The sequence below is a fragment of the Lepidochelys olivacea genome (assembly GCF_965140295.1).
Source record: "Lepidochelys olivacea isolate rLepOli2 genome assembly, chromosome: 2".
Taxonomy (NCBI): domain Eukaryota; kingdom Metazoa; phylum Chordata; order Testudines; family Cheloniidae; genus Lepidochelys; species Lepidochelys olivacea.
The window spans coordinates 271,359,011-271,386,121 of NC_140412.1; the positions used below are offsets into that span (position 1 = coordinate 271,359,011).

A 27,111-nucleotide genomic window follows, 5' to 3' on the forward strand; every position below is an offset into this window, starting at 1 on the left:
GAGGAGAAGGTGGAGGAGCTGGGGTGTGGGGCTATGGGAAGAGGTGGGACAGCAAGGGAGGATGTGGGGCACAATAGTGGGGCTCAGGCGGGGCTGGGCAGTAAGGATGTGGAGCAGGGCAGTGTGGTGGGCTGGGCAGTGAGAATGTGGGGCGAGGCAGTGAGGCAGGCAGTAGGGTGGGCAGAGGAGTGAGGATGTGGGGCAGGCAATGGGGTGGACTGGGCAGTGAGGATGTGGGGAAGAGCAGTGAGCTGGGCTGGGTAGTGAGGAAGTGGAGCAGGACAATGAGGATGTGGGGCAGGCAGTGGGGTGGGCTGGGCAGTTGTAATATGGGGCAGGTAGTGGGGTGGGCAGGACAGTGAGGATGTGGGGCAGGCAGTCGGGTGGGCTGGGTAGTCCAGATGGGGAGCAGGCAGTGGGGCTGGGGGCTGGGCTGGACAGTAAGGATGTGGGGCAGGCAGTGGGGTGGCCTGGGCAGTGAGGATGTGGGGCAGGCAGTGGGATGGGCTGGACAGTGAGGATGTGGGGCAGGGCAGTGGGGCTGGGAGCTGGGCTAGGCAGTGAGGATGTGGGGCAGGGCAGTGGGGCTGGGAGCTGGGCTAGGCAGTGAAGATGTGGGGCAGGCAGTAGGGTGGGCAGGGCAGTGAGGATGTGGGGCAGGCAGTGGGGCTGGGGGAGGTTGGGGTTGCGGTGGGGACGGGGTCACTGAGTGTTGCAGCTGGTTCAGGACAGCAGGGGTTGTTCCGGGTCACGGCGGGGGTTGGATGGGGAGAGATCGGGGGTCACAGTGGGGTGAGGCAGGGAGGTTAGGGGTCACGGCGGGGGTGGGATGCGGAGAGGTCGGAGGTCACGGCAGGGATGGGGTGGGGATGTCAGGGGTCACGGTGGGGGTGGGATGGAGAGGTCTGGGGTCGAAGTGGGGTGGGGCAGGGAGGTCTGAGGATGCGGTGGGGGTGGGTTGGGGAGAGGTCAGGGGTCACGGCGGGGGTTGGGGGGATGTCTGGGGTCACAGTGGGGTGGGTTGGGGAGAGGTTGGTGTCACGGCGGGGATGGGGTGGAGATGTCGGGGGTCGCAGTGGGGCGGGGCAGGGAGTTCTGGGGACACAGCAGGGGTGGGTTGGGGAGAGGTCGGGTGTCATGGTGGGGATGGGGTAGGGATGTCTGGGGTCGCAGTGGGGTGGGGCAGGGAGGTCTGGGGACGTGGTGGGGTGGGGTGGGGATGGCAGGGAGGGGGGGTGAATGTGGGGCGGCAGGGTGGGGAGGCAGGAGGGGTCACAGTGGGGTGGGGCAGGGAGGTCTGGGGATGTGGTGGGGGTGGGTTGGGGAGAGGTCAGGAGTCACGGCGGGGTTGGGGGGGATGTCTGGGGTCACAGTGGGGTGGGTTGGGGAGAGGTTGGGGAGAGGTTGGGGTCACGGCGGGGATGGGGCGGAGATGTCGGGGGTCGCAGTGGGGTGGGGCAGGGAGTTCTGGGGACACAGCTGGGGTGGGTTGGGGAGAGATCGGGGGTCATGGTGGGGATGGGGTAGGGATGTTGGGGGTCGCAGTGGGGTCGGGCAGGGAGGTCTGGGGTCATGGCGGGTATGGGACGGGGAGGTTGTGGGACACAGCAGGGGTGCATTGGGGAGAGGTCAGGGGTCACAGTGGGGTGGGGCAGGGAGGTCTGGGGACATGGTGGGGGTGGGTTGGGGAGAGGTCAGGGGTCACGGCAGGGGTGGGGGGGATGTCTGGGGTCACAGTGGGGTGGGGCAGGGAGGTCTGGGGACGTGGTGGGGGTGGGTTGGGGGAGGTCAGGGGTCATGGCTGGGGTGGGATAGGGATGTTGGGGGTCACAGTGGGGTGGGGCAGGGAGGTCTGGGGATGTGGTGGGGTGGGGAGGGGATGGCGGGGAGGGAGGGGTCAATGTGGGGTCACGGCAGGGTGGGGAGGCGGGAGGGCTGCACGTCAGGCTCTCGTGGGGACAACGATGGGCTGGGGGCAGCGCGGGTGGGCTGGGGGCACTGCCTTCCACCCACAGCCCCTCTGCACCCCTCTTTGGGAAGGGCCATGTCCCGGGGCAGATGCTCCCTCCAGGGCCAGGGGTGGGGCCAGGACCCACAGCTGTTTCCTCCCTTGGCTAGTGCCCATGCCGAGGGACCGAGCAGACCTCAGGAGAAGGGGGCACCTGCCCCCAGCACTGCACCCCTGGGTGAAGGGGGACCTGACCCCCCACTGCACCCCTGGGTGAAGGGGGGCCTGCCCCTGCCAGCACAGCACCCTTGGGAGAAGGGGACCTGGTCACCCATAGCGCAGCATAGCCGGGGAGAGCGGGGCCCTGCAGTCAGGCCCCCAGCGGGGTGGGGGGCTCTGGGGGCCCCTCTCCGGCCCCATGGGGGCGGGGGAGTCCCGGGGCAGGCGTGGGACTCACCCGGAGATGCTCTTGGCGAGCCCGGGGAGAGCCGCTCCCGCGCAGAGGGCACCTTCAGGCGTGTGCCGGAGCTGGCGGCCGGCGGCCCCGGCGCGGGGAGCCTCCGTCAATATTTGGAGTGGCACCGAGGGAAGGAGCCGCCTGTCGCCTCCCGCTGCTCCCGTCCCTCCTGCGGCCGCGACCTTCCCGAGTCGGCAGAGTCCCATAAAGCTCAGCGCCGGCTGCCTGGCTGGTGGGGCCGGAGCGGGGCGCAGGGAGCAGCAGCAGCCCCTCAGCCCCTGTCCCCACGCTGCCCGGCGGCCCCCCCATGGCTCAGGTAGGAGGGGGCAGGGCCCCCCGGCCGCAGTGCGGGGAGCAGCCACCTCCGGCAGGGGGTGCGCGGCAGCCTGAGCCACACGAGCTGGGCTGGGGGGTGGAGGGGAGAGGAGATGCCGGGCTCCATCATTGGGGGAGAATGAGACGCAGGGCTCCATCGCTGCGGGGATTGGAGGAGAGATGAGACGCAGGGCTCCATCACTGGGGGTTGGGGGGCTGGAGTGGAGAGGAGACGTAGGGCTCGGTGGCTGCGGGGGCGGAGGGGGAGACAAGATATGTGGGGCTCGGTCGCCGAGGGAGGAGGGGAGACGAGACGTGTGGGGCTCGGTCGCCGAGGGAGGAGGGGAGAGGAGACGTAGGGCTCAGTGGCTGGGGGGGGCGAAGGGGGAGACAAGATATGTGGGGCTCGGTCGCCGAGGGAGGAGGGGAGACAAGACGTGTGGGGCTCGGTCGCCGAGGGAGGAAGGGAGAGGAGACGTGTGGGGCTCGGTCGCTATGTGGGGCAGAGGGGGAGATGAGACGTGTGGGGCTCGGTCGCCGAGGGAGGAGGGGAGAGGAGACACGTGGGGCTCGGTCGCTGTGTGGGGCAGAGGGGGAGACGAGACGTGTGGGGCTCGGTCGCCGAGGGAGGAGGGGAAAGGAGACGTGTGGGGCTCGGTCGCCGAGGGAGGAGGGGAAAGGAGATGCAGGGCTTGGTCGCCGGGGGGTGGGCAGACGGGGAGACGAAACCTGTGGGGCTCCATCACTGGGTGGGGGGTTGCTGCCCCAGTATGGCAGGCTGAGCGGGGACCAATGCTGCAGCCAGCCCCGCAGGTCCCCCCGGAGGGCAGAGACCTGTGGTCCCTCCTGCCGGGACTCCGGGGCACGAGGGCCCAGCCCTGCATTGTGGGGTCCAGAGGGGAGCTGGGGTGTCAGGCCCCCCCGGGGCACTGATCCCCTCCCCCCCGCCGGGCCAGGCTGATCTCTGCCTGGCTGGGATGGAGCCGGTCACCGCTCCGCTCTGGGCCCCCACCGCACAGGGACTCCAAACCCCCGGGCAGGGCGGGCTCTCCGGGCTGCCTCGTGGGGCAGCGTCCGCCGGGCCTGGCACCTCGGGTACCGGCTGTGCGGAGCGTGTGACCGGCCTGGCTTCAGTGCAGCCGGCACTGGGCCGTGACCCCTCGGGGCCTGAGCAGGGGCTGGGGCTGGGGCTGGCTGGGGCGTACTTGGAAGGGAGACTCAGCAGGGCAGCCAGGCTGCTGCAGGGGACGCTGGGCTGGACAGGCTCTGGCCCAGCAGTGCTGGCCTCAATGCCCCAGTGCCGTTCGAGGGGCGCTGGGCTGCGGGGCGGGGGTTCGGCAGGGGCCGCTGGGCTGCGGGGCGGGGCTCGGCAGGGGGTGGGGGCTGCGGGCTGCGGGGAGCGGGGGCTCAGCAGGGTGCAGGGGCTGCAGGGCGGGGGCTCGGCAGGGGGTGGGGGCTGCGGGGAGCGGGGGCTCAGCAGGGTGCAGGGGCTGCGGGGCGGGGGCTCGGCAGGGGGTGGGGGCTGCGGGGAGCGGGGGCTCAGCAGGGTGCAGGGGCTGCAGGGCGGGGGCTCGGCAGGGGGTGGGGGCTGCGGGGAGCGGGGGCTCAGCAGGGTGCAGGGGCTGCGGGGAGCGGGGGCTCAGCAGGGTGCAGGGGCTGCAGGGCGGGGGCTCGGCAGGGGGTGGGGGCTGCGGGGAGCGGGGGCTCAGCAGGGTGCAGGGGCTGCAGGGCGGGGGCTCGGCAGGGGGTGGGGGCTGCGGGGTGCTGGGCTGTGGGGCGGGGGCTCGGCCGGGGACGGGGGCTCAGCCAGGGGCTGTCGCGGCGGGGCTGCGGGGAGCGGGGCGGGGCCTCAGCAAGGGGTGGGGGCTCGGCAGGGGGCAGGGGCTCGGCAGGGGCGGGGGCTGCGGGGCGGGGGCTCGGCTGGGGGTGGGGGCTTGGCCGGGGGCGGTCGCGGCGGGGCTGTGGCGCTGATCCGGGGCATCTCTCGGCCCTGCGTTTCCCCAGCCGGAGGCGGAGGCCCTGGGCCCCAGCTCGCCCGCGGCGGTGGAGGAGGAGGAGACTGACCTGAACAAGACGCTGGGCGTGGAGCGCTTCGAGGAGATCCTGCACGACTCGCACCCGCGCAACGGGGAGGAGGCCGGCCGGAGCTACAGCGAGGAGGACTTTGAGTGTGAGAGAGGGCGGGGAGGGGCAGGGCAGGGGGTCCGGGGCCAGCGCAGGGGCAGGGCGCAGAGGACACGGCCCGTGGGGGCGGCCCCAGGCCGGTTCATTGGCTCCTGGGTGCCGGTGGGGAGATGCTCCGGCCTGGCAGCGCCGTGGGGCACCTGGGCCACGCTAGTGCCGGGCGAGCGGCTGACGGCATGTGGGTGCTGTGGAGGTGGGGGCAGCCCGGGGGCATGGTGTGGCGAGGCAGGGAGGCAGGCAGGGTCTGGCCCCAGCTCGGTGCCCATGCCCATGCCTTCTGTTCCTCCCAGATCACCGCCAGTCGTCCCACCACATTCACCACCCCCTCTCCACGCACCTGCCCCCTGATGCCCGCAGGAAGAAGGGGGGGCAGAAGGGCAAGAAGAAGCGGCGCCGGGCGTCCGTTCCAGGGGAGACTCCCACCATCGAGGAGGCGGAGGAGGATGAGGATGACACCTGTGACACGGAGCCAGAGCGGTCGGCCGAGGACCTGCCCGGGGGGATCCAGGTACAGGGCTGGGGGCCCAGCAGGGAGCGGGAGGGGTCAGCTGGAGCAGCGAGGGGGGCCCAGAGGAGAGGCTCTGGCAGCCAGGGCTGGGGCCACAAGGGCAGGACCCCCCAGACCCTGCTGTCGCCGCCGGTGCCCCAAGCCATGTCCCTTCTCAGTTCTTCTTGCAGGAGGATGAGGCTGCCGAGCGCCGCCCAGAGGAGCCCACGACCCCAACGTCTCTGCCGAGCTCCCCCATGGAGCTGTTGGGGGCTGCAGTTACGGACCCCAAGGGGGCTGGGTGAGTGAGCATCTGGGGACCGGCTGCACGGAGCAGAGCGGCAGGGGTCTTGGCACAGTGGGGCATCTGGGCGCTGGGGCTCAAGGGCTCCTCGGCTGCTCGCAGTGGGGCTGGACACTGCCCCAGGGGGCTGGTGGCAGGGCCCAGCCCGGGACCCCAGCTCTGAGGCAGGTGTCTGTTCCAGCCCCAGGCCCGAGGAGGACCGTGGGCCCGATGGGCCCAGTGCAGACGAGCCCAGCTGCCCAGGCCGCCCCGTTGCCAAGTCCCAGCTGGGGCACCGCAGCTACAACCTGAACGAGAGGCGGCGCATTGGCAGCATGACGGGAGTGGAGCAGGCCCAGTACCAGAAGGTGCCCACGGATGAATCGGAGGCCCAGACCCTGGCCTCGGCCGACCTGGACTACATGAAGAGTGAGTGCCCCAGGCCCTGCCAGGGAGGAGGGGCGTGGGCCGGGGACATGGCCCCGAGCTGATCTGTGTGGATGGTGCAGCATCGGGGCACCAGCTGTGTAGGGCAGGGACTGTCTCTGGACTGGGTGTGTTCAGCCCCTGGCACAGAGGGGTGCTGGGGTGGGGTGGCCACGTGGGCGCGATGGGAATACAATCAGTGGAGCTCCTCGCCAAGCCAGGCCAGGGGGAGCCACCCGCAGGCTGCGTGTCACCGGTACCCTGGGGGCCCAGGCTTCATGGGGGGGCCCCACAGCTTGACTGAGCCTCCCTGGTGGATCCCCTGTGCTGGGCCAGGGAAACTCGCTGCCCCCCTGGACACCCCTCTCCACACACACACACACATTGCACTCATGCAGCACAGACAGGATGCCTCAGCACCACGGCCTGGGGCAGCCGCTGGGCAGCTCTGCAGCGATTCCCCTGCAGGAGCTGGGCCTGGGGCAGCCGGACAGCTGGGGCAGGTGTGCGATCCCACATGCCCCTCCCGCCGGCGGGCAGCGACCAGCGGCTCCCTCGCCTGCGCCAACAGGAGGAGAAGCGGCGGCGGAGAAATGCCTCCAGCTTCCCCCAGCGCCAGGCTCAGCACCGCTGCCTGTCTCCCCGCAGGCCACAGGTTCGAGGACGTGCCTGGGGTCCGACGGCACCTGGTCCGCAAGAGCGCCAAGGGCCAAGTCGTGCACGTCAGCAAAGACCACGCGGAGCCGAGCGCCCGGCACAGGAAACACGACCGGCAGCCACACGAGGTGACTGGGGTGGGGCCACGGGGGCAGGGGATGGGGGGGCACAGGGAGCAGGGGATGGGGGTCATGGGGGAGATGGGCACCATGAGGGCCAGGGGATGGGGTTGCAGGGTGGGGTGGGCCTGGGGAATGGAGTGCCATGGGGGGAAGGGGAAAGGTTTGGGGTCCATGGGGGGGGCAGGGTCTGGGAGATGGGGTCCCATGGGGGGGCAGGGGCTGGGGGCTGGGCACTGTGGGAGCCGGGCTGTGGGCTGGGATCCGTGCATGGGGGGCAGGGGCTGGGGGACGGGCACCAGGGGCACAGGGTCTGGCAGCCGTCCAAGGGGACCCCAGCCCCACCCCCTGAGTCCCACGGACCCTACCTCTGCCCCGGCAGGTCTTTGTGGAGCTGAACGAGCTGGTGGTGGACAAGAACCAGGAGCTGCAGTGGAAGGAGACAGCACGCTGGATCAAGTTCGAGGAAGATGTGGAGGAGGAGACCGATCGCTGGGGGAAGCCCCATGTGGCCTCCTTGAGCTTCCGCAGCCTGCTGGAGCTGCGCAAGACCCTCTCCCATGGTAGGTGGGAGGGGTGCAGCCAGGGGTGGGAGGTCCCGGCCAGGCCTGGCTGCGGCTCGGGCGGATGGGTAGAGCGGGGTGGCACCTCGGCCTCTCTGCTTAGCCCTCGGCTCTGCCCCCAGGGGCCGTGCTCCTGGACCTGGACCAGAAGACGTTGCCGGGGGTGGCGCACCAGGTGGTGGAGCAGATGATCATCTCAGACCAGATCCGGGCTGAGGACCGCGCCAACATACTGCGGGCACTGCTGCTAAAGCACAGGTGACCTTCCCGCGCGCCCTGGGGCCTGGAGAGGGAATCGCCCCAGGCTAGCGCCATGCGGCTGCTCACTCCCTGCTGGGGCCTGGCGTGGTCTCTGGGGCCTGGGGGAGGGAGCCGTGTGCACACACCCAGCCCCCTGGGGCCTCGAGCCAAGTGCCAGGGCCGCCCGACTGTCCCACTGGCGAGTGCCTGTTACGCTCCTGGGCATCACTTGGGGCGAAGCCCAAGGCTGTGCTGGGGTGGTGGGTGCAGGTTCTTTGCCCCACCCGCACCCAGTCTGAGAGTAGGCTGCAGACACCTGCGGCCCGTCAGGGCCCTGGCCGGTTTGAAGGGGCCTCAGGCAGAAGGGAGGGGGAGGCGGCCCCCCGCTGAGGTCTGTGCTAGCGGATGCTCCAGGGAGACCCCGAGTCCCAGCGTGCAGCGCGCTGGCCGGCCGGAGAATGGCCGGCCGGGGCCCAGAGTCCCTGGCGCGCGCAGGCGGCAGACCCTTCCCCTGGCTTCGTCCTGCAGCCACCCAAGTGACGAGAAGGATTTCTTCCCCCGCAACATCTCAGCCGGCAGCCTGGGCTCCCTGCTGGTGCATCACCACAGCGCCAACCACGTGGGCGAGGGCAGCGAGCCCACGGTCACCGAGCCCCTCATCGGCGCCCACCCTGCTGAACATGAGGCCAGGGTCGAGGTGGAGCGGGAGGTGAGTGGGGGCCTTGGTGCTGTGTGCCCGAGTACCCTCTTCCTGAGCTCCCAGGCCCCCCCGGGCCCTCTTTTGCCTTCCTGACCCCCCCCAGGGCCCCTTGTCCGCCTTCCTGACCTCCACGGGGCCCCTCATCCTCCTTCCTGAGCCCCCATCCCCCTTCCTGACCTCCCCAGGGCCCCTCATCCCCCTTCCTGAGCCTCACCCCCACCAAGAGCTATTGCCCCCCCTTGCTGAGCACCACTGAAGCCCCTTGTCCCCTTTCCTGATCCACCCAACCACCCTGTAATGATGCTGCCTTTGGCGGGACACTTCTGAGAGTGTCAATTCAGGACAAATTGCTTAGAGCAGGGCAGTTACAGCCCCAAACTGGAGTTCCTTTACTATTAAGGAAAACCCAACCAGCCAGCCAGAGAAGACTTTGGTTTTACCCCACTGGCTAGCCACAAGTCATACAAGCAATTCCCTTAGACACTCCCGTTTCCCAGTATCACCACCAGGGCCACTCATTATGGGGACGAATGGTTATGAAAACCAATACCCCAGTAAAAGAAGAAAGGTTCTCTCGATCCTGAAGGACCAAGCCCCAGACCCAGGTCAATATACAAGTCAGATCTTACCCACAAATCACGTGTTCCCAATCCTTTAGAATCTAAAATCTAAAGGTTTATTCATAAAAGGGAAAAGATAGAGACGAGAGCTAGAATGGGTTAAACGGAATCAATGACACACAGCAATGGCAAAGTTCTTGGTTCAGGCTTGTAGCAGTCATGGAATAAACTGCGGGTTCAAATCAGGTCTTTGGAGAACATCCCCAGCTGGGATGGGTCTTTCAGTCCTTGGTTCAAAGCTTCAGCGTAGCAAAGTCCCTCCAGAGGCAGGAAGCAGGACTGAAGACAAGATGGAGATGTGGCATCAGCCTTTTATAGACTTTTCCAGGAGTAAGAACCCCTCTGTGTTCTTACTGTGGAAAATTACAGCAGAATGGAGTTTGGAGTCACATGGGCAAGTCCCTGCATACTTTGCTGAATCGCAAGGCGTGTCTGCCTTCTCGCAATGGGTCAATGGTATCGCTGATGGTTCTTAATGGGTCATCCAGCAGGCTGGGCAGAGCTGACACCAACTTGTCTGGGGTGGCACCCAGAAGCACAGCACACGTTTGAACTACAGACAGGATAGAGCCAATATTCATAACTTTAACTACAAAAATGATACCCACATATAGACAGCATCATCATAACCAGCCAACCATAACTTGTCAAAAGGCAGGTCTTCACTACCCACCCGCAGGTAGTGATCGATCTATTGGGGATTGATTTATCGCGTCTTGTCTAGATGCGATAAATCGATCCCCGAACGCGCTTCCCGTCGACTTGCCGATGTTCTCACGGCCAGGTAAGTCGACCTAAGGTCTGCCGACTTCAGCTCTGCTATTCGCGTAGCTGAAAGTTGGGTATCTTAGGTCACCCCTCCCCCAGTGTAGACTAGGGCATAGACACCTTATTTGACCCCCCTTATGCAAGATTTGGTGCCACTACAGGACCTTGGTTGCAATAATGATCTATACGGTCCCAGCTTATGTCAATAACATCGCACTCCCATAGAGTAGTTCAAAGGGAGCGAACTCTGTAGACTCTTGGGGCACACTCCTATATGCGTACAATAGATCCAGCAGCATAACATCCCTGTCATTCTGGTGTCTATCCATGTACATCTTCAACATAGACTTCAGGGTCCCATTGAACCTTTCCACCAGACCATTAGTTTGGGGGTGGTAGGGAGCAGCTTTCAGGTGCTTCACCCCACATAATTCCCACAACTGCTTGAAAAGCACAGACATAAAATTAGAGCCACAGTCAGACACTATTTCCTCGGGAAAACCCGCCATGCTAAAGAGAGAGAACAAGGCCGTTGCCACTGTCTCTGCCTCAATATTACACAATGCGACAGCCTCAGTGTATCTGGTAGCAAAACCTACCAGCACACGGATGTATTTCTTCCCATTCCTGGAAGGTTTTGGGAGTGGTCCCACAATATCCACAGACACCCTGGCACAAGCCTCCCCAATAATGGGCAGAGGCTGGAGGGGCCCCTTGCTAGGCCCCCTTAACCCCTTACGCTTCTGGCACAGTTCACAGCTCCTGCGGTACTCTCAGTGACCTTCAATAAATCAATCACTGCGATAACTCTCAGGTACCACAAGCTGTTTGCGAACTCCTGTTTGGGAATGCTTCCTTCCCCTAGGAGGCTCCCTATACAACAGCATGAAAAACCTGCCTCTCTTCACTAGCTGGGATCTGACTTTGAGCATCATTCCTGGCTCTCTCTAGTGATACATCACTCCGCTGGGCCATAATGAATTCCTTCTGAGTTTCATTTGAATTCAGAACCACCTCCGATATCTCAGACAAATCCTCGCCTGACTCAGCCTGAGAGACACTCTGTCTGTTTGCAGTCCTCCTCACTGCCATCAATTAGGGTATCTGCCACAGACCCAAACTCTCTTTGCAACCTGGTTACCACATTAACTTGGCCAGGCACCTTCAGTAGGTTATTTCCTACCAAAACATCAGCTGGAATTAAATCCCGGACAGCAGCCTTCACATCCCCTTTATGGCCATCCCACGCAAGGTGGATTCTAGCCATCAGCAGGTCCACAGAGTATTCAGATTGTGCCACTACCATCACATACTCCCCTGGCAACATCTCCTCTGGCTTCCCCAGATGTGCCTTAGCTAGAGTCACATCAGAGCCAGAATCTCGCCACCCCGTGCATTGAACGCCATTGACCTTTGCCTTCTTAATAAACCGCTCACTCCCCTGCCATGCCTCAGTCCTGACATAACTGGTGAGCTCGTCACCTCCTCCCATGCCACTGCTGGGCTTGCCCCTGGACTCAAGGTGGTGCTATTGTAGCTTGGGTCAGCCTGGGGGCTCAGAGTAATGGAGTTGGCATTTACCGTGGCTTTTGGGGTTGGTGGTTTTGGGCTGGCCTTCAGGGCCAGGCAGTCTGGTTTCATGTGGCCAAGCACACCACAGTGATAGCATTTAACCTGTTTATTCTTGGGGTGAGAGTTCCTACCCTCTGGGCCCCCATGAGCTCCTTTATAAGAGTCAGGGCCTGGTTTCCTTTCAAATCCTTCCTTCTCTTGAACTGGGGAGAATGGTGATTAATTTCCCCCTGGGGTTAATACCCTTCCCAAGCCCTGTTTTGGGTATGGGCATCTGCAAATTCCGCAGCTTGTAGGTCTGACTCAGGGTCCCTATCACACACAGCTGCTCTCACCTGGTCAGGCACAATGTCTAAGAACTGTTCCAAAGTTATTAACTTCAGCAGTTTTTCAAAACTCCCATGCGTCTTTGCTCCCACAACCCACTTTTTAACAAAACCCATCAGCTTATGAGCACATTCTACAAAAGTACCATCATTACACATTTTAAACTTTCTAAACTTAACCCGGTAAGACTCAGGGGTGACCTTGAATCGCCTTAACACAGAATTTTTAAACAGCACATAATCTAAGGCTTCTTGTTCCCTTAATTCATTTAATACTTCCCTGGCTTTTCCAGTCAATTTGGTCAGCAGGACAGGCATTTGCTACTCATCTGGGATCCCATGCAGAGCGCATAGATGTTCAAAGGTAGACAGAAATTCTGCTATGTCTTCAGTATCTTTGTAAATGGGACAGATCCTTTCCCAGTTTCTTTCGTTATGGCAGGGAAGCGTAGTACCAGGTGGTGATGACTTTCTCTGCTCTTCCAATACTTGGAGCTGAAGTCTGGCCATCTCCTGTTGCATCTGGCGAGTTTTCTCCTCAGCAGCCAGCAGCTCCAGATGCCCCCTAAGAGCCCGTTCCTCTCTCTCATCAGCCTCTCTTTCCAATTTAGCATTTCTTCCTTAGCTTCTTTCTGTCTCTCAGCAGCTTTTCTTTCCAATTCAGCATTCTTTTGCTTTTCCAGCAATCAAATATCTGGTAGTTTCTGTTTATGCTTAAGTTGCAGTTTATTTGCTGCCTTTTGCATTCTAATTGCTTCTGCAGCTTCTGTAGCGTCAGGTAAGGGCTGTGCTCCTGCCTCCTGATCACTGGCCATTAACCGATTTCTCAGTTCTTGATTTGTAGCTTTCTTTCTAAAGCTTATCCCCTTTTCTGAACACAAATCTTCCAGGGCTTTTTTGTCAAGGCCCTCATATGCTCTTTGCTCACGCACTGCAACTGCTCTTTAACCAATCAAACTCTCAATACCAAAGTTCAAATTTGGATAGCGTGGGGTTCTGACCCAAAGCTTAATTGACCTGGTTCTGTGGGTCCAAGCGTGACTACACCATGGTGACAATGCTGCCTTTGGCGGGACACAACTGAGCGTATCAATTCAGGACAAATTGCTTAGAGCAGGGAAGTCACAGCCCAAAGCTGGGTGTCCTTTATTACTAAGGCAATGTCAGCCAGCCAAACTGAGATGACTTCGGTTTTACCCCACTGGCTAACCAGAAGTCATACAAGCAATTCCCTTAGACACTCCCGTTTCCCAGTATCCCCACCAGCGCCACTCGTTATGGGGACGAATGGTTATGAAAACCAAACAGCCCAGTAAAAGAAAAAAGGTTCTCTTGATCCTGAAGGACCAAGCCCCAGACCCAAGTCAATATACCAGTCAGATCTTACCCACAAATCACGCTGTTGCCAATCCTTTAGAATCTAAAATCTAAAAGTTTATTCATAAAAGGAAAAAGATAGAGATGAGAGCTAGAATGGGTTCAATGGAATCAATGACATACAGTCATGGCAAAGTTCTTGTAGCAGTGAAGGAATAAACGGCAGGTTCAAATCAAGTCTCTGGAGAATATCCCCAGCTGGGATGGGTCTTTCAGTCCTTTGTTCAGAGCTTCAGTTTGTAGCAATGTTCCTCCAGAGGTCAGATGGAGGATTGAAGACCAAATGGAGGAGATGCAGCTGCCTTTTATACTCTCTCTCGTGGGTGGAAACCCCTTGGTTCTCCTGTGTAAGATCACAGCAACAAGATGGAGTTTGGAGTCACATGGGCAAGTCACATGTCCATGCATGACTCAGTTCTTTACAGGCGGACGCCGTTGTTTACATGTTAGTTTGAATGTTCCCAGGAAAGCTCAGATGTGGATTGGTGTCTCCCAAGGTCCATTGTGCGTTAAGTGTTTCTTGATTGGGCACTTACTGAGAATACGTTTCAGAGTAGCAGCCCTGTTAGTCTGTATTTGCAAAAAGAAAAGGAGTACTTGTGGCACCTTAGAGACTAACCAATTTATTTGAGCATAAACTTTTGTGAGCTACAGCTCACTTCATCGGATGCATTCAGTGGATGAAGTGAGCTGTAGCTCATGAAAGCTCATGCTCAAATAAATTGGTTAGTCTCTAAGGTGCCACAAGTACTCCTTTTCTTTTTACTGAGAATAGTCCCTTCTCAGGAAGCTGACCAAATGCTTCTCTGAGGCTACTTAGAATCAAAACATATTAAGATACAAGGACATAGCCAATATTCATAACTTCAACTACAAAAATGCTACACAGACACAGACAGCATCATCATAACCAGCAAATCATAACCTCCCCATAATGACAGGTTTCAGAGTAACAGCCGTGTTAGTCTGTATTCGCAAAAAGAAAAGGAGTACTTGTGGCACCTTAGAGACTAACCAATTTATTTGAGCATGAGCTTTCGTGAGCTACAGCTCACTTCATCGGCTGTAGCTCACGAAAGCTCATGCTCAAATAAATTGGTTAGTCTCTAAGGTGCCACAAGTACTCCTTTTCTTTTTGCGAACCTCTCCATAGACACCTTACACAACAACCTTTGTACAATATTTGCTGCAAATATATACCAGTGTCTGGAACAATGATCTATATGGTCACAGATTATGTCAATAACATCACATGCCCCCCTGGGGCTCCTTGTCTCCTTTCCTCAACAGTTTTCACAGCGGAGAGAGGTAAATAGTGGGGTCCCCCAGGGATCTGTCCTGGGACCAGGGCTGGCCAGCAGATTAAATTTGCAGATGTTACAAAACTACTCAAGATAGTTAAGTCCAAATCAGACTGCGAAGAGCTACAAAAGGATCTTTCCAAAGTGGGTGACTGGGCAACAAAATGGCAGATGAAATTCAATGTTGATAAATGCAAAGTAATGCACATTAGAAAACATAATCCCAACTCTACATATGAAATGATGGGGTCTCAATTAGCTGTTACCAGTCAAGAAAGAGATCTTGGAGTCAGTGTGGATAGTTCTCTGAAAACATCCACTCAATGTGCAGCGGGAGTCAAAAAAGTGAACAGAATGTTGGGAATCATTAAGAAAGGGATAGATAATAAGACAGAAAATATCATATAGCCTCTATATAAATCCATGGTACACCCACATCTTGAACACTGCATGCGGATATGGTCGCCCCATCTCAAAAAAGATATATTGGAATTGGAAAAGGTTCAGAAAAGGGCAAAAATGATTAGGGGTCTGGAATGGCTGCAGTATGAGGAGAGATTAATAAGACTGGGACTTTTCAGCTCGGAGAAAAGACAACTAAGAGGGGATATGATAGAGGTCTATAAAATCACGACTGTTGTGGAGAAGGTAAACAAGAAAGTGTTATTTACTCCTTCCCATAATACAAGAACTAGGGGTCACCCAATGAAATTAACAGGTAGCAGGTTTAAAACAAACAAAAGGAAGTATTTCTTCACACAATGCAAAGTCAACCTGTGGAACTCCTTGCCAGAGGATGTTGTGAAGGCCAGGACTGTAACAGGGTTAAAAAAAGAGCTAGATAAGTTCATGGAGGATAGGTCCCTCAATGAATCATAGAATCATAGAATATCAGGGCTGGAAGGGACCCCAGAAGGTCATCTAGTCCAACCCCCTGCTCGAAGCAGGACCAATTCCCAGTTAAATCATCCCAGCCAGGGCTTTGTCAAGCCTGACCTTAAAAACCTCTAAGGAAGGAGATTCTACCACCTCCCTAGGTAACGCATTCCAGTGTTTCACCACCCTCTTAGTGAAAAAGTTTTTCCTAATATCCAATCTAAACCTCCCCCACTGCAACTTGAGACCATTACTCCTCGTTCTGTCATCTGCTACCATTGAGAACAGTCTAGAGCCATCCTCTTTGGAACCCCCTTTCAGGTAGTTGAAAGCAGCTATCAAATCCCCCCTCATTCTTCTCTTCTGCAGGCTAAACAATCCCAGCTCCCTCAGCCTCTCCTCATAACTCATGTGTTCCAGACCCCGAATCATTTTTGTTGCCCTTCGCTGGACTCTCTCCAATTTATCCACATCCTTCTTGTAGTGTGGGGCCCAAAACTGGACACAGTACTCCAGATGAGGCCTCACCAATGTCGAATAGAGGGGAACGATCACGTCCCTCGATCTGCTCGCTATGCCCCTACTTATACATCCCAAAATGCCATTGGCCTTCTTGGCAAGAAGGGCACACTGCTGACTCATATCCAGCTTCTCGTCCACTGTCACCCCTAGGTCCTTTTCCGCAGAACTGCTGCCTAGCCATTCGGTCCCTAGTCTGTAGCTGTGCATTGGGTTCTTCCGTCCTAAGTGCAGGACCCTGCACTTATCCTTATTGAACCTCATCAGATTTCTTTCGGCCCAATCCTCCAATTTGTCTAGGTCCTTCTGTATCCTATCCCTCCCCTCCAGCGTATCTACCACTCCTCCCAGTTAAGTATCATCCGCAAATTTGCTGAGAGTGCAATCCACACCATCCTCCAGATCATTTATGAAGATATTGAACAAAACCGACCCCAGGACCGACCCTTGGGGCACTCCACTTGATACCGGCTGCCAACTAGACATGGAGCCATTGATCACTACCCGTTGAGCCCGACAATCTAGCCAGCTTTCTACCCACCTTATAGTGCATTCATCCAGCCCATACTTCTTTAACTTGCTGACAAGAATACTGTGGGAGACAGTGTCAAAAGCTTTGCTAAAGTCAAGAAACAATACATCCACTGCTTTCCCTTCATCCACAGAACCAGTAATCTCATCATAAAAGGCGATTAGATTAGTCAGGCATGACCTACCCTTGGTGAATCCATGCTGGCTATTCCTGATCACTTTCCTCTCATGCAAGTGCTTCAGGATTGATTCTTTGAGGACCTGCTCCATGATTTTTCCAGGGACTGAGGTGAGGCTGACTGGCCTGTAGTTCCCAGGATCCTCCTTCTTCCCTTTTTTAAAGATTGGCACTACATTAGCCTTTTTCCAGTCATCCGGGACTTCCCCGGTTCGCCACGAGTTTTCAAAGATAATGGCCAATGGCTCTGCAATCACAGCCGCCAATTCCTTCAGCACTCTCGGATGCAACTTGTCCGGCCCCATGGACTTGTGCACGTCCAGCTTTTCTAAATAGTCCCTAACCGCCTCTATCTCCACAGAGGGCTGGCCATCTCTTCCCCATTTTGTGATGCCCAGCGCAGCAGTCTGGGAGCTGACCTTGTTAGTGAAAACAGAGGCAAAAAAAGCATTGAGTACATTAGCTTTTTCCACATCCTCTGTCACTAGGTTGCCTCCCTCATTCAGTAAGGGTCCCACACATTCCTTGGCTTTCTTCTTGTTGCCAACATACCTGAAGAAACCCTTCTTGTTACTCTTGATATCTCTGGCTAGCTGCAGCTCCAGGTGCGATTTGGCCCTCCTGATATCATTCCTACATGCCCGAGCAATATTTTTATACTCTTCCCTGGTCATATGTCCTACCTTCCACTTCTTGTAAGCTTCTTTTTTATGTTTAAGATCCGCTAGGATTTCACCATTAAGCCAAGCTGGTCGCCTGCCATATTTACTATTCTTTCGACTCATTGGGATGGTTTGTCCCTGTAACCTCAACAGGGATTCCTGGCTATTAGCCAGGATGGGCAGAGATGGTGTCCCTAGCCTGTTTGCCAGACGCTGGGAATGGGTGACAGGGGTGGATCACTTGATGATTACCTGTTCTGTTCGTTCCCTCTGGGGCACCTGGCATTGGCTGCTGTCAGAAGACCTGTCTGACCCAGCCTGGCTACTCTTATGTTCTTAACCACCCAGCCCACCCCCGGGCCTTTTGTCCCCTTTCCTGAGCACCCCGCCCCAGGGAGCTCTTGCCCCTGTTTACCTTAACTCTGACACCCTGTCCCCGCTCCGGACTCTGCCCAAGACCCCTGGGCCCTTGGCTTGGTGGCTCGGCTCCCACCCCATGGCGGGGTTTTTACCTGGTGTTCCCTGTTCCTGTCTCACAGCGAGAGAGCCTGACCCCAGCACCCCCAGCTGGCATCACGAGGTCGAAGTCGAAGCATGAGCTGAAGCTGCTGGAGAAGATCCCAGAAAACGCAGAGGCCACGGTGGTGCTTGTGGGTAAGGGCAGGTGGGGCTGGCTGGACAGAGGGGCCGAGGGGCCCAGGGCCGAGGCTGTGCCGAGCCCGCCGGCCGATGGGGGGCAGGGTTGGATGTGGCAGCCAGGCCCTTCTGCGGGCGAGTGTTGACTCGGTTCCCCCTCGCTGGGGGCCGCCAGTGAGCGCTGACTGGCCTGTGGCCCGCAGGCTGCGTGGAGTTCCTGGACCAGCCCACCATGGCCTTCGTGCGGCTGCAGGCGGCCGTGGAGCTGGACTCAGTGCTGGAGGTGCCCATCCCCGTCCGCTTCCTCTTCGTGCTGCTGGGGCCCAGCAGTGCCAACATGGACTACCACGAGATCGGGCGCTCCATCTCCACCCTCATGTCCGACAAGGTAACTCCCCCACCTGCCGGCTCCCCCACTGCCTGCCGGCTGCTCCCCCCGGCTCCATCTCCACCCTCATGTCTGACAAGGTAACTCCCCCACCTGCCGGCTCCCCCCCTGCCTGCCGGCTGCTCCCCCCGGCTCCATCTCCACCCTCATGTCTGACAAGGTAACCCCCCCTGCCTGCCGGCTCCCCCTCCGGCCTGCCGACTTCTCCCCCCGGCTCCATCTCCACCCTCATGTCCGACAAGGTAACTCCCCCACCTGCCGGCTCCCCCCCGCCTGCCGGCTGCTCCCCCCGGCTCCATCTCCACCCTCATGTCTGACAAGGTAACTCCCCCACCTGCCGGCTCCCCCCCTGCCTGCCGGCTGCTCCCCCCGGCTCCATCTCCACCCTCATGTCTGACAAGGTAACTCCCCCACCTGCCGGCTCCCCCCCTGCCTGCCGGCTGCTCCCCCCGGCTCCATCTCCACCCTCATGTCTGACAAGGTAACCCCCCCTGCCTGCCGGCTCCCCCTCCGGCCTGCCGACTTCTCCCCCCGGCTCCATCTCCACCCTCATGTCCGACAAGGTAACCCCCCCTGCCTGCCGGCTCCCCCTCCGGCCTGCCGACTTCTCCCCCCGGCTCCATCTCCACCCTCATGTCTGACAAGGTAACCCCCCCGTCTGCTGGCTCCCCCTCCGGCCTGCCGGCTGCTCCCCCCGGCTCCATCTCCACCCTCATGTCCGACAAGGTAACTCCCCCACCTGCCGGCTCCCCCCTGCCTGCCGGCTGCTCCCCACCAGCTCCATCTCCACCCTCATGTCCGACAAGGTAACTCCCCCACCTGCCGGCTCCCCCCCGCCTGCCGGCTGCTCCCCCCGGCTCCATCTCCACCCTCATGTCCGACAAGGTAACCCCGACCCAGCCTGCCAGCTCCCCCTCCGGCCTGCCGACTTCTCCCCCCAGCTCCATCTCCACCCTCATGTCCGACAAGGTAACCCCCCCTGCCTGCCGGCTCCCCCCCTGCCTGCCGGCTGCTCCCCCCGGCTCCATCTCCACCCTCATGTCCGACAAGGTAACTCCCCCACCTGCCGGCTCCCCCCTGCCTGCCGGCTGCTCCCCCCGGCTCCATCTCCACCCTCATGTCCGACAAGGTAACCCCCCCTGCCTGCCGGCTCCCCCCCTGCCTGCCGACTTCTCCCCCCGGCTCCATCTCCACCCTCATGTCCGACAAGGTAACTCCCCCACCTGCCGGCTCCCCCCTGCCTGCCGGCTGCTCCCCCCGGCTCCATCTCCACCCTCATGTCTGACAAGGTAACCCCGACCCAGCCTGCCAGCTCCCCACAGCCTGCCTGCTCCTACCCCCGCCCCAGCTCCATCTCCTCCTGCTGGCTCCCCCCCAGCCCGGCCTGTTGTGGGGCCTCGACTCCCCCGCCCCAGTTCCATCTGATTGCAGGGTAGGGCCGTGGGTCCCATGTCTCTGCCCCCAACCCTGGGGGTTCCTCGACTCCCCCGCCCCAGTTCCATCTCGGCTTTCACCCTGATTGCAGGGTAAGGCCGTGGGTCCCAGGGCTCTGCCCCCAACCCTGGGGGTTCCTCTGGGCCCAGCCGTCTCCCACTTTCCTTCCTTGTGGGCTGGACACGTGGTCATCCTGCCCCAGGGCCCAGCCCCCCGAGGATCCGTGTTCTCCTGGCCCACGGCCAGCGCACGGCGCCTCTGACCCGGCAGGTTACCCCCCCAGCAATTCCACGAGGCGGCGTATCTAGCCGACGACCGGCACGACCTGCTCAGCGCCATCAATGAGTTCCTGGACTGCAGCGTGGTGCTGCCGCCCTCCGAGGTGCAGGGCGAGGAGCTGCTGCGCTCCGTGGCCCACTTCCAGCGCCAGATGCTCCAGAAGCGAGAGGAGCAGGAGCGCCGGCTGCTGCTGGGCACCATGCTGGAGCCCAAGTCGCCCGCCGAGAAAGGTACCGGGCCCAGGGCGGGGCCGGTGGCACCCCCCTGCCAGGCCCCATGGCGCGGGGCTGGGGTGGGGCTGCAGCTCCATCTGCCCTGCTAGGCCATGGCATGAGGCTGGGGTAGGGCTGCAGCTCCCTCTGCCCTGCCAGGCCCCATGGCGCGGGGCTGGGGTGGGGCTGCAGCTCCCCATGGCGCGGGGCTGGGGTGGGGCTGCAGCTCCCCATGGCATGGGGCTGGGGTGGGGCTGGGGCTGTGCTGGGGCTGGGACCGGGCAGGCGAGGCTCCCCCTGCCCTGCCAGGCCCCATGGCGGTGGGGCTGGGGCTGGGTGGGCACCTAACTGGCTGTCTGTGTGAGCAGCGCTGCTGAAGGTGGTGGAGGGGGAGGCAGAGGACGAGGACGACCCCCTGCGGCGCACGGGCCGGCCCTTCGGGGGGCTCGTCCGTGACGTGAGCCGGCGCTACCCCAAGTACCTGAGCGACTTCAGGGACAGCCTGAACCCGCAGTGCGTCGCCGCCATCATCTTCATCTACTTCGCCGCTCTCTCGCCGGCCATCACCTTCGGGGGGCTGCTGGGTAAGGGGTGGGGGGGGCAGCTGGGAAAGAGCTGCCAGGCCAGGGGGGCGGGGGGGCTGCTGCGTAAGAATCACCCAGGGGGAGGCTCCTGGCTAAGGAGGACTGGGGGGTGGGGGGGCTGGGTAAGGGCCACGGGGCGGGGTAGGTGTCATGCCCCTGCCTGTCTGTTCTGGGAACACCTCCCTAGGGGGCAGGGGCTGGCCGGGGGGGACTTGGGGATCCCATGTAGCTGGGGGGTCACTAGGGAAGGCGTCCAGGGCCTGATGCCACCAGCAGGGCGGGTGGATGGGGAGGGACGTGAGGCCCATTGCTGGGGGTGAGTGGGGAGGGGCCGGGGAGGGGCCGGTCTCCGGCGCTGAGGCCTCGCTCCCGCAGGGGAGAAGACCCAGGACCTGATCGGAGTGTCGGAGCTGATCATCTCCACGGCCGTGCAGGGCATCGTGTTCTGCCTGCTGGGCGCCCAGCCGCTGCTCGTCATCGGCTTCTCCGGGCCCCTGCTCGTCTTCGAAGAAGCTTTTTTCACAGTGAGTTCAGGACTCCTGGGAGGGCCCCGAAGCCCCCCATTATCCCCTGATAGCCCCCGGAGCCACCCGTTACCCTCCAGAACCCCCGAGAGCGGCTCAGAGCCCCCTGATAGCCCCCGGAGCCTCCCATTACCCCCAAAGCCCCCAGAACCCCCAGATAGCCCCTAGGAGCCCCCCATTACTTCCCAGAGCTCCCCACAATCCCCAGTAGCCTCCCAGAGCCTCCTGGAACCCCCAACAACCCCCAAGAGACCCCCCAGAACTCCCAGAAGCCCCCCAGAACTCCCTGATAGTCCCCCAGAAACCCTGTTTGTCCCCTAGAGTGCCCTGCTAGTTCGCTGGAGCCCCAATAATCCCCTGCCTCTCCCTAAACTGACACCTCTCCCTATCCCCCCCGAGCTCCAACCTCCCCCATGGTCCCCTGTAGCCCTGTGAGACCTTCACGAACCCCCCCCAGCCTCCCAGCACCCCCACTTCCCCGGCAGCCTCCAGAGAGCCCCAGGTCCCAGGGGGTGTCTTGGAGAACCCCTCTGTACAGGGCAGCGGCTGGGCACGGGGCCGGAGTCGGGGGTCGTGCTGGCTCCTGATGTCCTGTACCGTAACCCCGGAGCAGACCCATGGCTCAGGCTCCCTGCCAGCCCCAGAGACCCTGCCCCCCCAGCCCCTGCGCCCCCAGTGCTGCCTATTCTTCCCCCAGCCTGCCCTGCCCCTCGATCCCCACCCCCCGTTCTGCTCCTGCTGCCCCTGGAACAGCGTCCCAGAGACCTTGCCTGGGGGGCAGGGAGGGGAGCCCTTGGCCAGGGGTGCGGAGCAGGCCCCCCTCACTGTGGGCTGTGCCCCGGCAGTTCTGCACGACCAACGGGTTGGAGTACCTGGTGGGGCGCGTGTGGATCGGCTTCTGGCTCATCCTCATCGTGCTGGTGATGGTGGCTGTGGAGGGCAGCATCCTGGTGCGCTTCGTATCCCGCTTCACCCAGGAGATCTTCGCCTTCCTCATCTCCCTCATCTTCATCTACGAGACCTTCTCCAAGCTGGCCAAGGTGAGAGCCTGGGCGGCTGAGCCCAGCCAGCCAAGGCCGGGGGGATCCCACGCTGGGGTGGACAGCTGGATCTGGAGTCGGTGGAGTGCGGGGGGTTGTGGGGGCTGGAGGGGGCAGGGTATGGAGGGCTGGGCTGGCTGGAGTGGGCGAGACATGGGGTCTGGAGGACATGGGGGGCCTTGGGGGCTGGAGGGGGTGGGGCGTGGGGGGCTGTCCTGGCTTGAGGGCATGGGGGGCCGTGGGGGCTGGAGGGGGTGGGGCATGGGAGGCTGTCCTGGCTGGAGGGGGTGGGGCATGGGAGGCCGTCCCGGATGGAGGGGGTGGGGCGTGGGGGGTGTCCTGGCTGGAGAGCATGGGGGGCCGTGGGGGCTGGAGGGGGTGGGGCATGGGGGGCTGTCCTGGCTGGAGGGCGTGGGGGCTGGAGGGGGTGGGGCGTGGGGGGCTGTCCCGGCTGGAGGGCCTGGGGGACTGTGGGCAGGGTCTCAGGCCCCCATGATCTCCTGGCAGATCTTCCAGGAGCACCCCCTGCACGGCTGCGGGCAGGCGAACGGGACGGGCGCAGAGGCGCTGGGCGGGGGCAATGGCAGCGCGGCCCTGGGGAACGGGACGTGGGGCCGGGCCGGGCCGGCAGTGACAGGGCAGCCCAACACAGCCCTGCTCTCGCTGGTGCTCATGGCCGGCACCTTCTTCATCGCCTTCTTCCTGCGCAAGTTCAAGAACAGCCGCTTCTTCCCGGGACGGGTATGTGGGTGGGGCACCCGAGGGGCCGTGGGGGAGGCTGGGCATGGGGGGCTGGGGGAGAAGGGCTGGAGCAGAGCTGTGGGGTGGGAGGAAGGGGCAGGCTGGGGCAGAGCTGGGGGCAGGGTTTGCTGGGGGCAGGGAAGGGCAGAGCTGGGCGCCGGGTTCGCTGAAGGGTAGGGGGGGCTGAGCCCGGGGCAGGGAGAGGTGCTGGGGGGCAGGGAGGGGCAGAGCTGGCGGCAGGCCCCTGCAGGTTGTGCCATGGCAGGGGGGCAGGGCTCCTGGGGGGCAGGCAGGGTTTGCTGGGGGCAGGGCTCCTGGGGCCTGCCCTGGCCAGTGCTGACCCACTCTCTGCAGATCCGTCGGGTGATCGGGGACTTCGGGGTGCCCATCGCCATCCTCATCATGGTGCTGGTGGATTTCAGCGTCCAGGACACGTACACACAGGTCAGTGGGGCGGGGAGGGTCCTGCAGGCCCACGGCCCCATGTCAGGGACCCACAGGCTCTGTGCTGTGCTTTGGCCTGCAGACACCCCCTGGGGGGACCCCTCAGCTGCCCTACCCCCAGGGGTCCCCCTCTCCATGGAGCCTCAGGGCTCCAGCCTTCCTGCTGCTTCCCGCAAGCTCTGCCCAGCGAGTCCCACTGAGCTGGGGGAGCCTCGTGCTCTCCGTGGGGACCGACGCACCCAGCTAGGTCCGGCCCCGGCAGCAGGAGCCTTTCCCCCAGAGCAGGTTGTCGACCCCTGGGACACCGCCCGGGAAGCCCGGAGAGCCAGCGGCTCAGCCCTGGTGCGGACTGGCCAAGCCTGGAGCTGGGGACCCACCTGGTTCCGTCTCCCTGTCCCCGTGTCTGTACGCCCTGGGTGGAGCCGGCGTTCGCCAGCCTGGCCCTCTTCCCACAGGCACTGGCCGCCTTGGGTTCGTCCCCACCACTGCCCAGCCTGCCCTGTGGCGCCAAATTCCCGCAGCTGGGTGGATTCCCCCTGGATGCCCCACGGCCTTGGCTCCGGACTGCCAGGCCTAGGGGGATGGGGACGGGGACAGTGCCCTGGAGATGGGGCACTGGGGCATTACCGCCATTCCCACGTTGGTCCCAGCCTCCTGCCCCCTGCCCCCTACCTCACCATCCCCGCTTATGCCTGCCCCCGCCCCCTTCCCTCCTGCCCCCATTGCTTCACCTATTCACTTCCCTGGTCCTTCTCCCGTGAGCAGAGAACAGCAATCCCCGAAGTCCAAAGGAGCAAACAATCTGATGTTTATTGGGGTGAACTTCCAGCAAACAAGAAGCAGAAGCAGGCCCCTGGGAGCTTGGGCAGGTTATCATAGAATCATAGAATATCAGGGTTGGAAGGGACCTCAGGAGGTCATCTAGTCCAACCCCCTGCTCAAAGCAGGACCGATCCCCAATTAAATCATCCCAGCCAGGGCTTTGTCAAGCCTGACCTTAAAAACTTCTAAGGAAGGAGATTCCACCACCTCCCTAGGTAACACATTACAGTGTTTCACCACCCTCCTAGTGAAAAAGTTTTTTCTAATATCCAACCTAAACCTCCCCCACTGCAACTTGAGACCATTACTCCTTGTTCTGTCATCTTCTACCACTGAGAACAGTCTAGATCCATCCTCTTTGGAACCCCCTTTCAGGTAGCTGAAAGCAGCTATCAAATCCCCCCTCATTCTTCTCTTCCGCAGACTAAACATCCCCAGTTCCCTCAGCCTCTCCTCATAACTCATGTGTTCCAGTCCACTAATCATTTTTGTTGCCCTCCGCGGGACTCTTTCCAATTTTTCCACATCCTTCTTGTAGTGTGGGGCCCAAAACTGGACACAGTACTCCAGATGAGGCCTCACCAATGTCGAATAGAGGGGAACAATCACGTCCCTCGATCTGCTGGCAATGCCCCTGCTTATACATCCCAAAATGCCATTGGCCTTCTTGGCAACAAGGGCACACTGTTGACTCATATCCAGCTTCTCGTCCACTATAACTGCTAGGTCCTTTTCTGCAGAACTGCTGCCGAGCCATTCGGTCCCTAGTCTGTAGCGGTGCATGGGATTCTTCCGTCCTAAGTGCAGGACTCTGCACTTGTCCTTGTTGAACCTCATCAGATTTCTTTTGGCCCAATCCTCTAATTTGTCTAGGGCCCTCTGTATCCTATCCCTACCCTCCACTGTATCTCCCTCTTCTCCCAGTTTAGTGTCATCTGCAAACTTGCTGAGGGTGCAATCCACACCATCCTCCAGATCATTTATGAAGATATTGAACAAAACCGGCCCCAAGACCGACCCTTGGGGCACTCCACTTGATACCGGCTGCCAACTAGACATGGAGCCATTGATCACTACCCGTTGAGCCTGACAATCTAGCCAACTTTCTGTCCACCTTATAGTCTTTTCATCCAGCCCATACTTCTTTAACTTGCTGGCAAGAATACTGTGGGAGAAGTGTCAAAAGCTTTGCTAAAGTCAAGGAACAACACGTCCACTGCTTTCCCTTCATCCACAGAGCCAGTTATCTCGTCATAGAAGGCAATGAGATTAGTCAGGCATGACTTGCCCTTGGTGAATCCATGCTGACTGTTCCTGATCACTTTCCTCTCATGTAAGTGCTTCAGAATTGATTCCTTGAGGACCTGCTCCATGATTTTTCCGGGGACTGAGGTGAGGCTGACTGGCCTTTAGTTCCCAGGATCCTCCTTCTTCCCTTTTTTAAAGATGGGCACTACATTAGCCTTTTTCCAGTCGTCCGGGACTTCCCCCGATCGCCATGAGTTTTCAAAGATAATGGCCAATGGCTCCGCAATCACATCCGCCAAGTCCTTTAACACTCTCGGATACAACGCATCCGGCCCCATGGACTTGTGCTCGTCCAGCTTTTCTAAATAGTCCCGAACCACTTCTTTCTTCACAGAGGGCTGGTCACCTCCCTCCCATGCTGTGCTGCCCAGTGCAGTAGTCTGGGAGCTGACCTTGTTTGTGAAGACAGAGGCAAAAAAAGCATTGAGTACATTAGCTTTTTCCACATCCTCTGTCACTAGGTTACCTCCCTCCTTCAGTAAGGGGCCCACACTTTCCTTGACTTTCTTCTTGTTGCTAACATACCTGAAGAAACCCTTCTTGTTACTCTTAACGTCTCTTGCTAGCTGCAACTCCAGGTGTGATTTGGCATTCCTGATTTCACTCCTGCATGCCCGAGCAATATTTTTATACTCATCCCTGGTCATTTGTCCAATCTTCCACTTCTTGTAAGCCCCTTTTTTGTGTTTAAGATCAGCAAAGATTTCACTGTTAAGCCAAGCTGGTCGCTTGCCATATTTCAGAGTATTTACTATTCTTTCTACACATCGGGATGGTTTGTCCCTGTAACCTCAATAAGGATTCTTTAAAATACAGCTAGCTCTCCTTTCCCCCTCATGTTATTCTCCCAGGGGATCTTGCCCATCAGTTCCCTGAGGTTGTCAAAGTCTGCTTTTCTGAAGTCCAGGGTCTGTATTCTGCTGCTTTCCTTTCTTCCTTGTGTCAGGATCCTGAACTCGACCATCTTATGGTCACTGCCTCCCAGGTTCCCGTCCACTTTTGCTTCCCCTACTAATTCTTCCTGGTTTGTGAGCAGCAGGTCAAGAAGAGCTCTGCCCCTAGTTGGTTCCTCCAGCACCTGCACCAGGAAATTGTCCCCTACAGTTTCCAAAAACTTCCTGGATTGTCTGTGCACCGCTGTATTGCTCTCCCAGCAGATATCAGGGTGATGGAAGTCTCCCATGAGAACCAGGGCCTGCAATCTAGTAACTTCTGCAAGTTGCTGGAAGAAAGCTTCGTCCACCTCGTCCCCCTGGTCCGCTGGTCTATAGTAGACTCCTACCACGACATCACCCTTGTTGCTCACACTTCTAAACTTAATCCAGAGACTCTCAGGTTTTTCTGCAGTTTCATACTTGAGCTCTGAGCAGTCATACTGCTCTCTTACATACAGTGCAACTCCCCCACATTTTCTGCCCTGCCTGTCCTTCCTGAACAGTTTATATCCATCCATGACAGTACTCCAGTCATGTGAGTTATCCAACAAAGTCTCTGTTATTCCAATCACTGTTCCTTGACTTTGCCAGGACTTCCAGTTCTCCCTGCTTGTTTCCCAGGCTTCTTGCATTTGTGTATAGGCACTTGAGATAA

At 60.1% G+C, this 27,111-nt stretch overlaps 1 protein-coding gene across 5 annotated transcripts in view; it reads left to right on the forward strand.

Annotated features, from left to right (window-relative positions):
- SLC4A2 (solute carrier family 4 member 2) overlaps positions 1-27,111 on the forward strand; it is a 104,474-nt gene that overhangs the window by 68,994 nt on the left and 8,369 nt on the right. For 4 of the 5 annotated variants that reach the window (XM_084619881.1, XM_084619880.1, XM_084619882.1 and 1 more), the window contains 16 exons: positions 4,725-4,890; positions 5,195-5,412; positions 5,571-5,692; positions 5,877-6,103; positions 6,749-6,885; positions 7,259-7,439; positions 7,562-7,697; positions 8,208-8,388; positions 17,649-17,763; positions 17,949-18,133; positions 19,851-20,076; positions 20,427-20,642; positions 21,018-21,166; positions 22,012-22,206; positions 22,714-22,947; positions 23,302-23,391. In XM_084619881.1, the coding sequence (XP_084476007.1) occupies positions 4,725-4,890; positions 5,195-5,412; positions 5,571-5,692; positions 5,877-6,103; positions 6,749-6,885; positions 7,259-7,439; positions 7,562-7,697; positions 8,208-8,388; positions 17,649-17,763; positions 17,949-18,133; positions 19,851-20,076; positions 20,427-20,642; positions 21,018-21,166; positions 22,012-22,206; positions 22,714-22,947; positions 23,302-23,391 (2,778 nt within the window). The remainder of the gene's footprint in view (positions 1-4,724; positions 4,891-5,194; positions 5,413-5,570; positions 5,693-5,876; positions 6,104-6,748; positions 6,886-7,258; positions 7,440-7,561; positions 7,698-8,207; positions 8,389-17,648; positions 17,764-17,948; positions 18,134-19,850; positions 20,077-20,426; positions 20,643-21,017; positions 21,167-22,011; positions 22,207-22,713; positions 22,948-23,301; positions 23,392-27,111) is intronic. The other variant, XM_084619879.1, reaches the window with a different exon arrangement.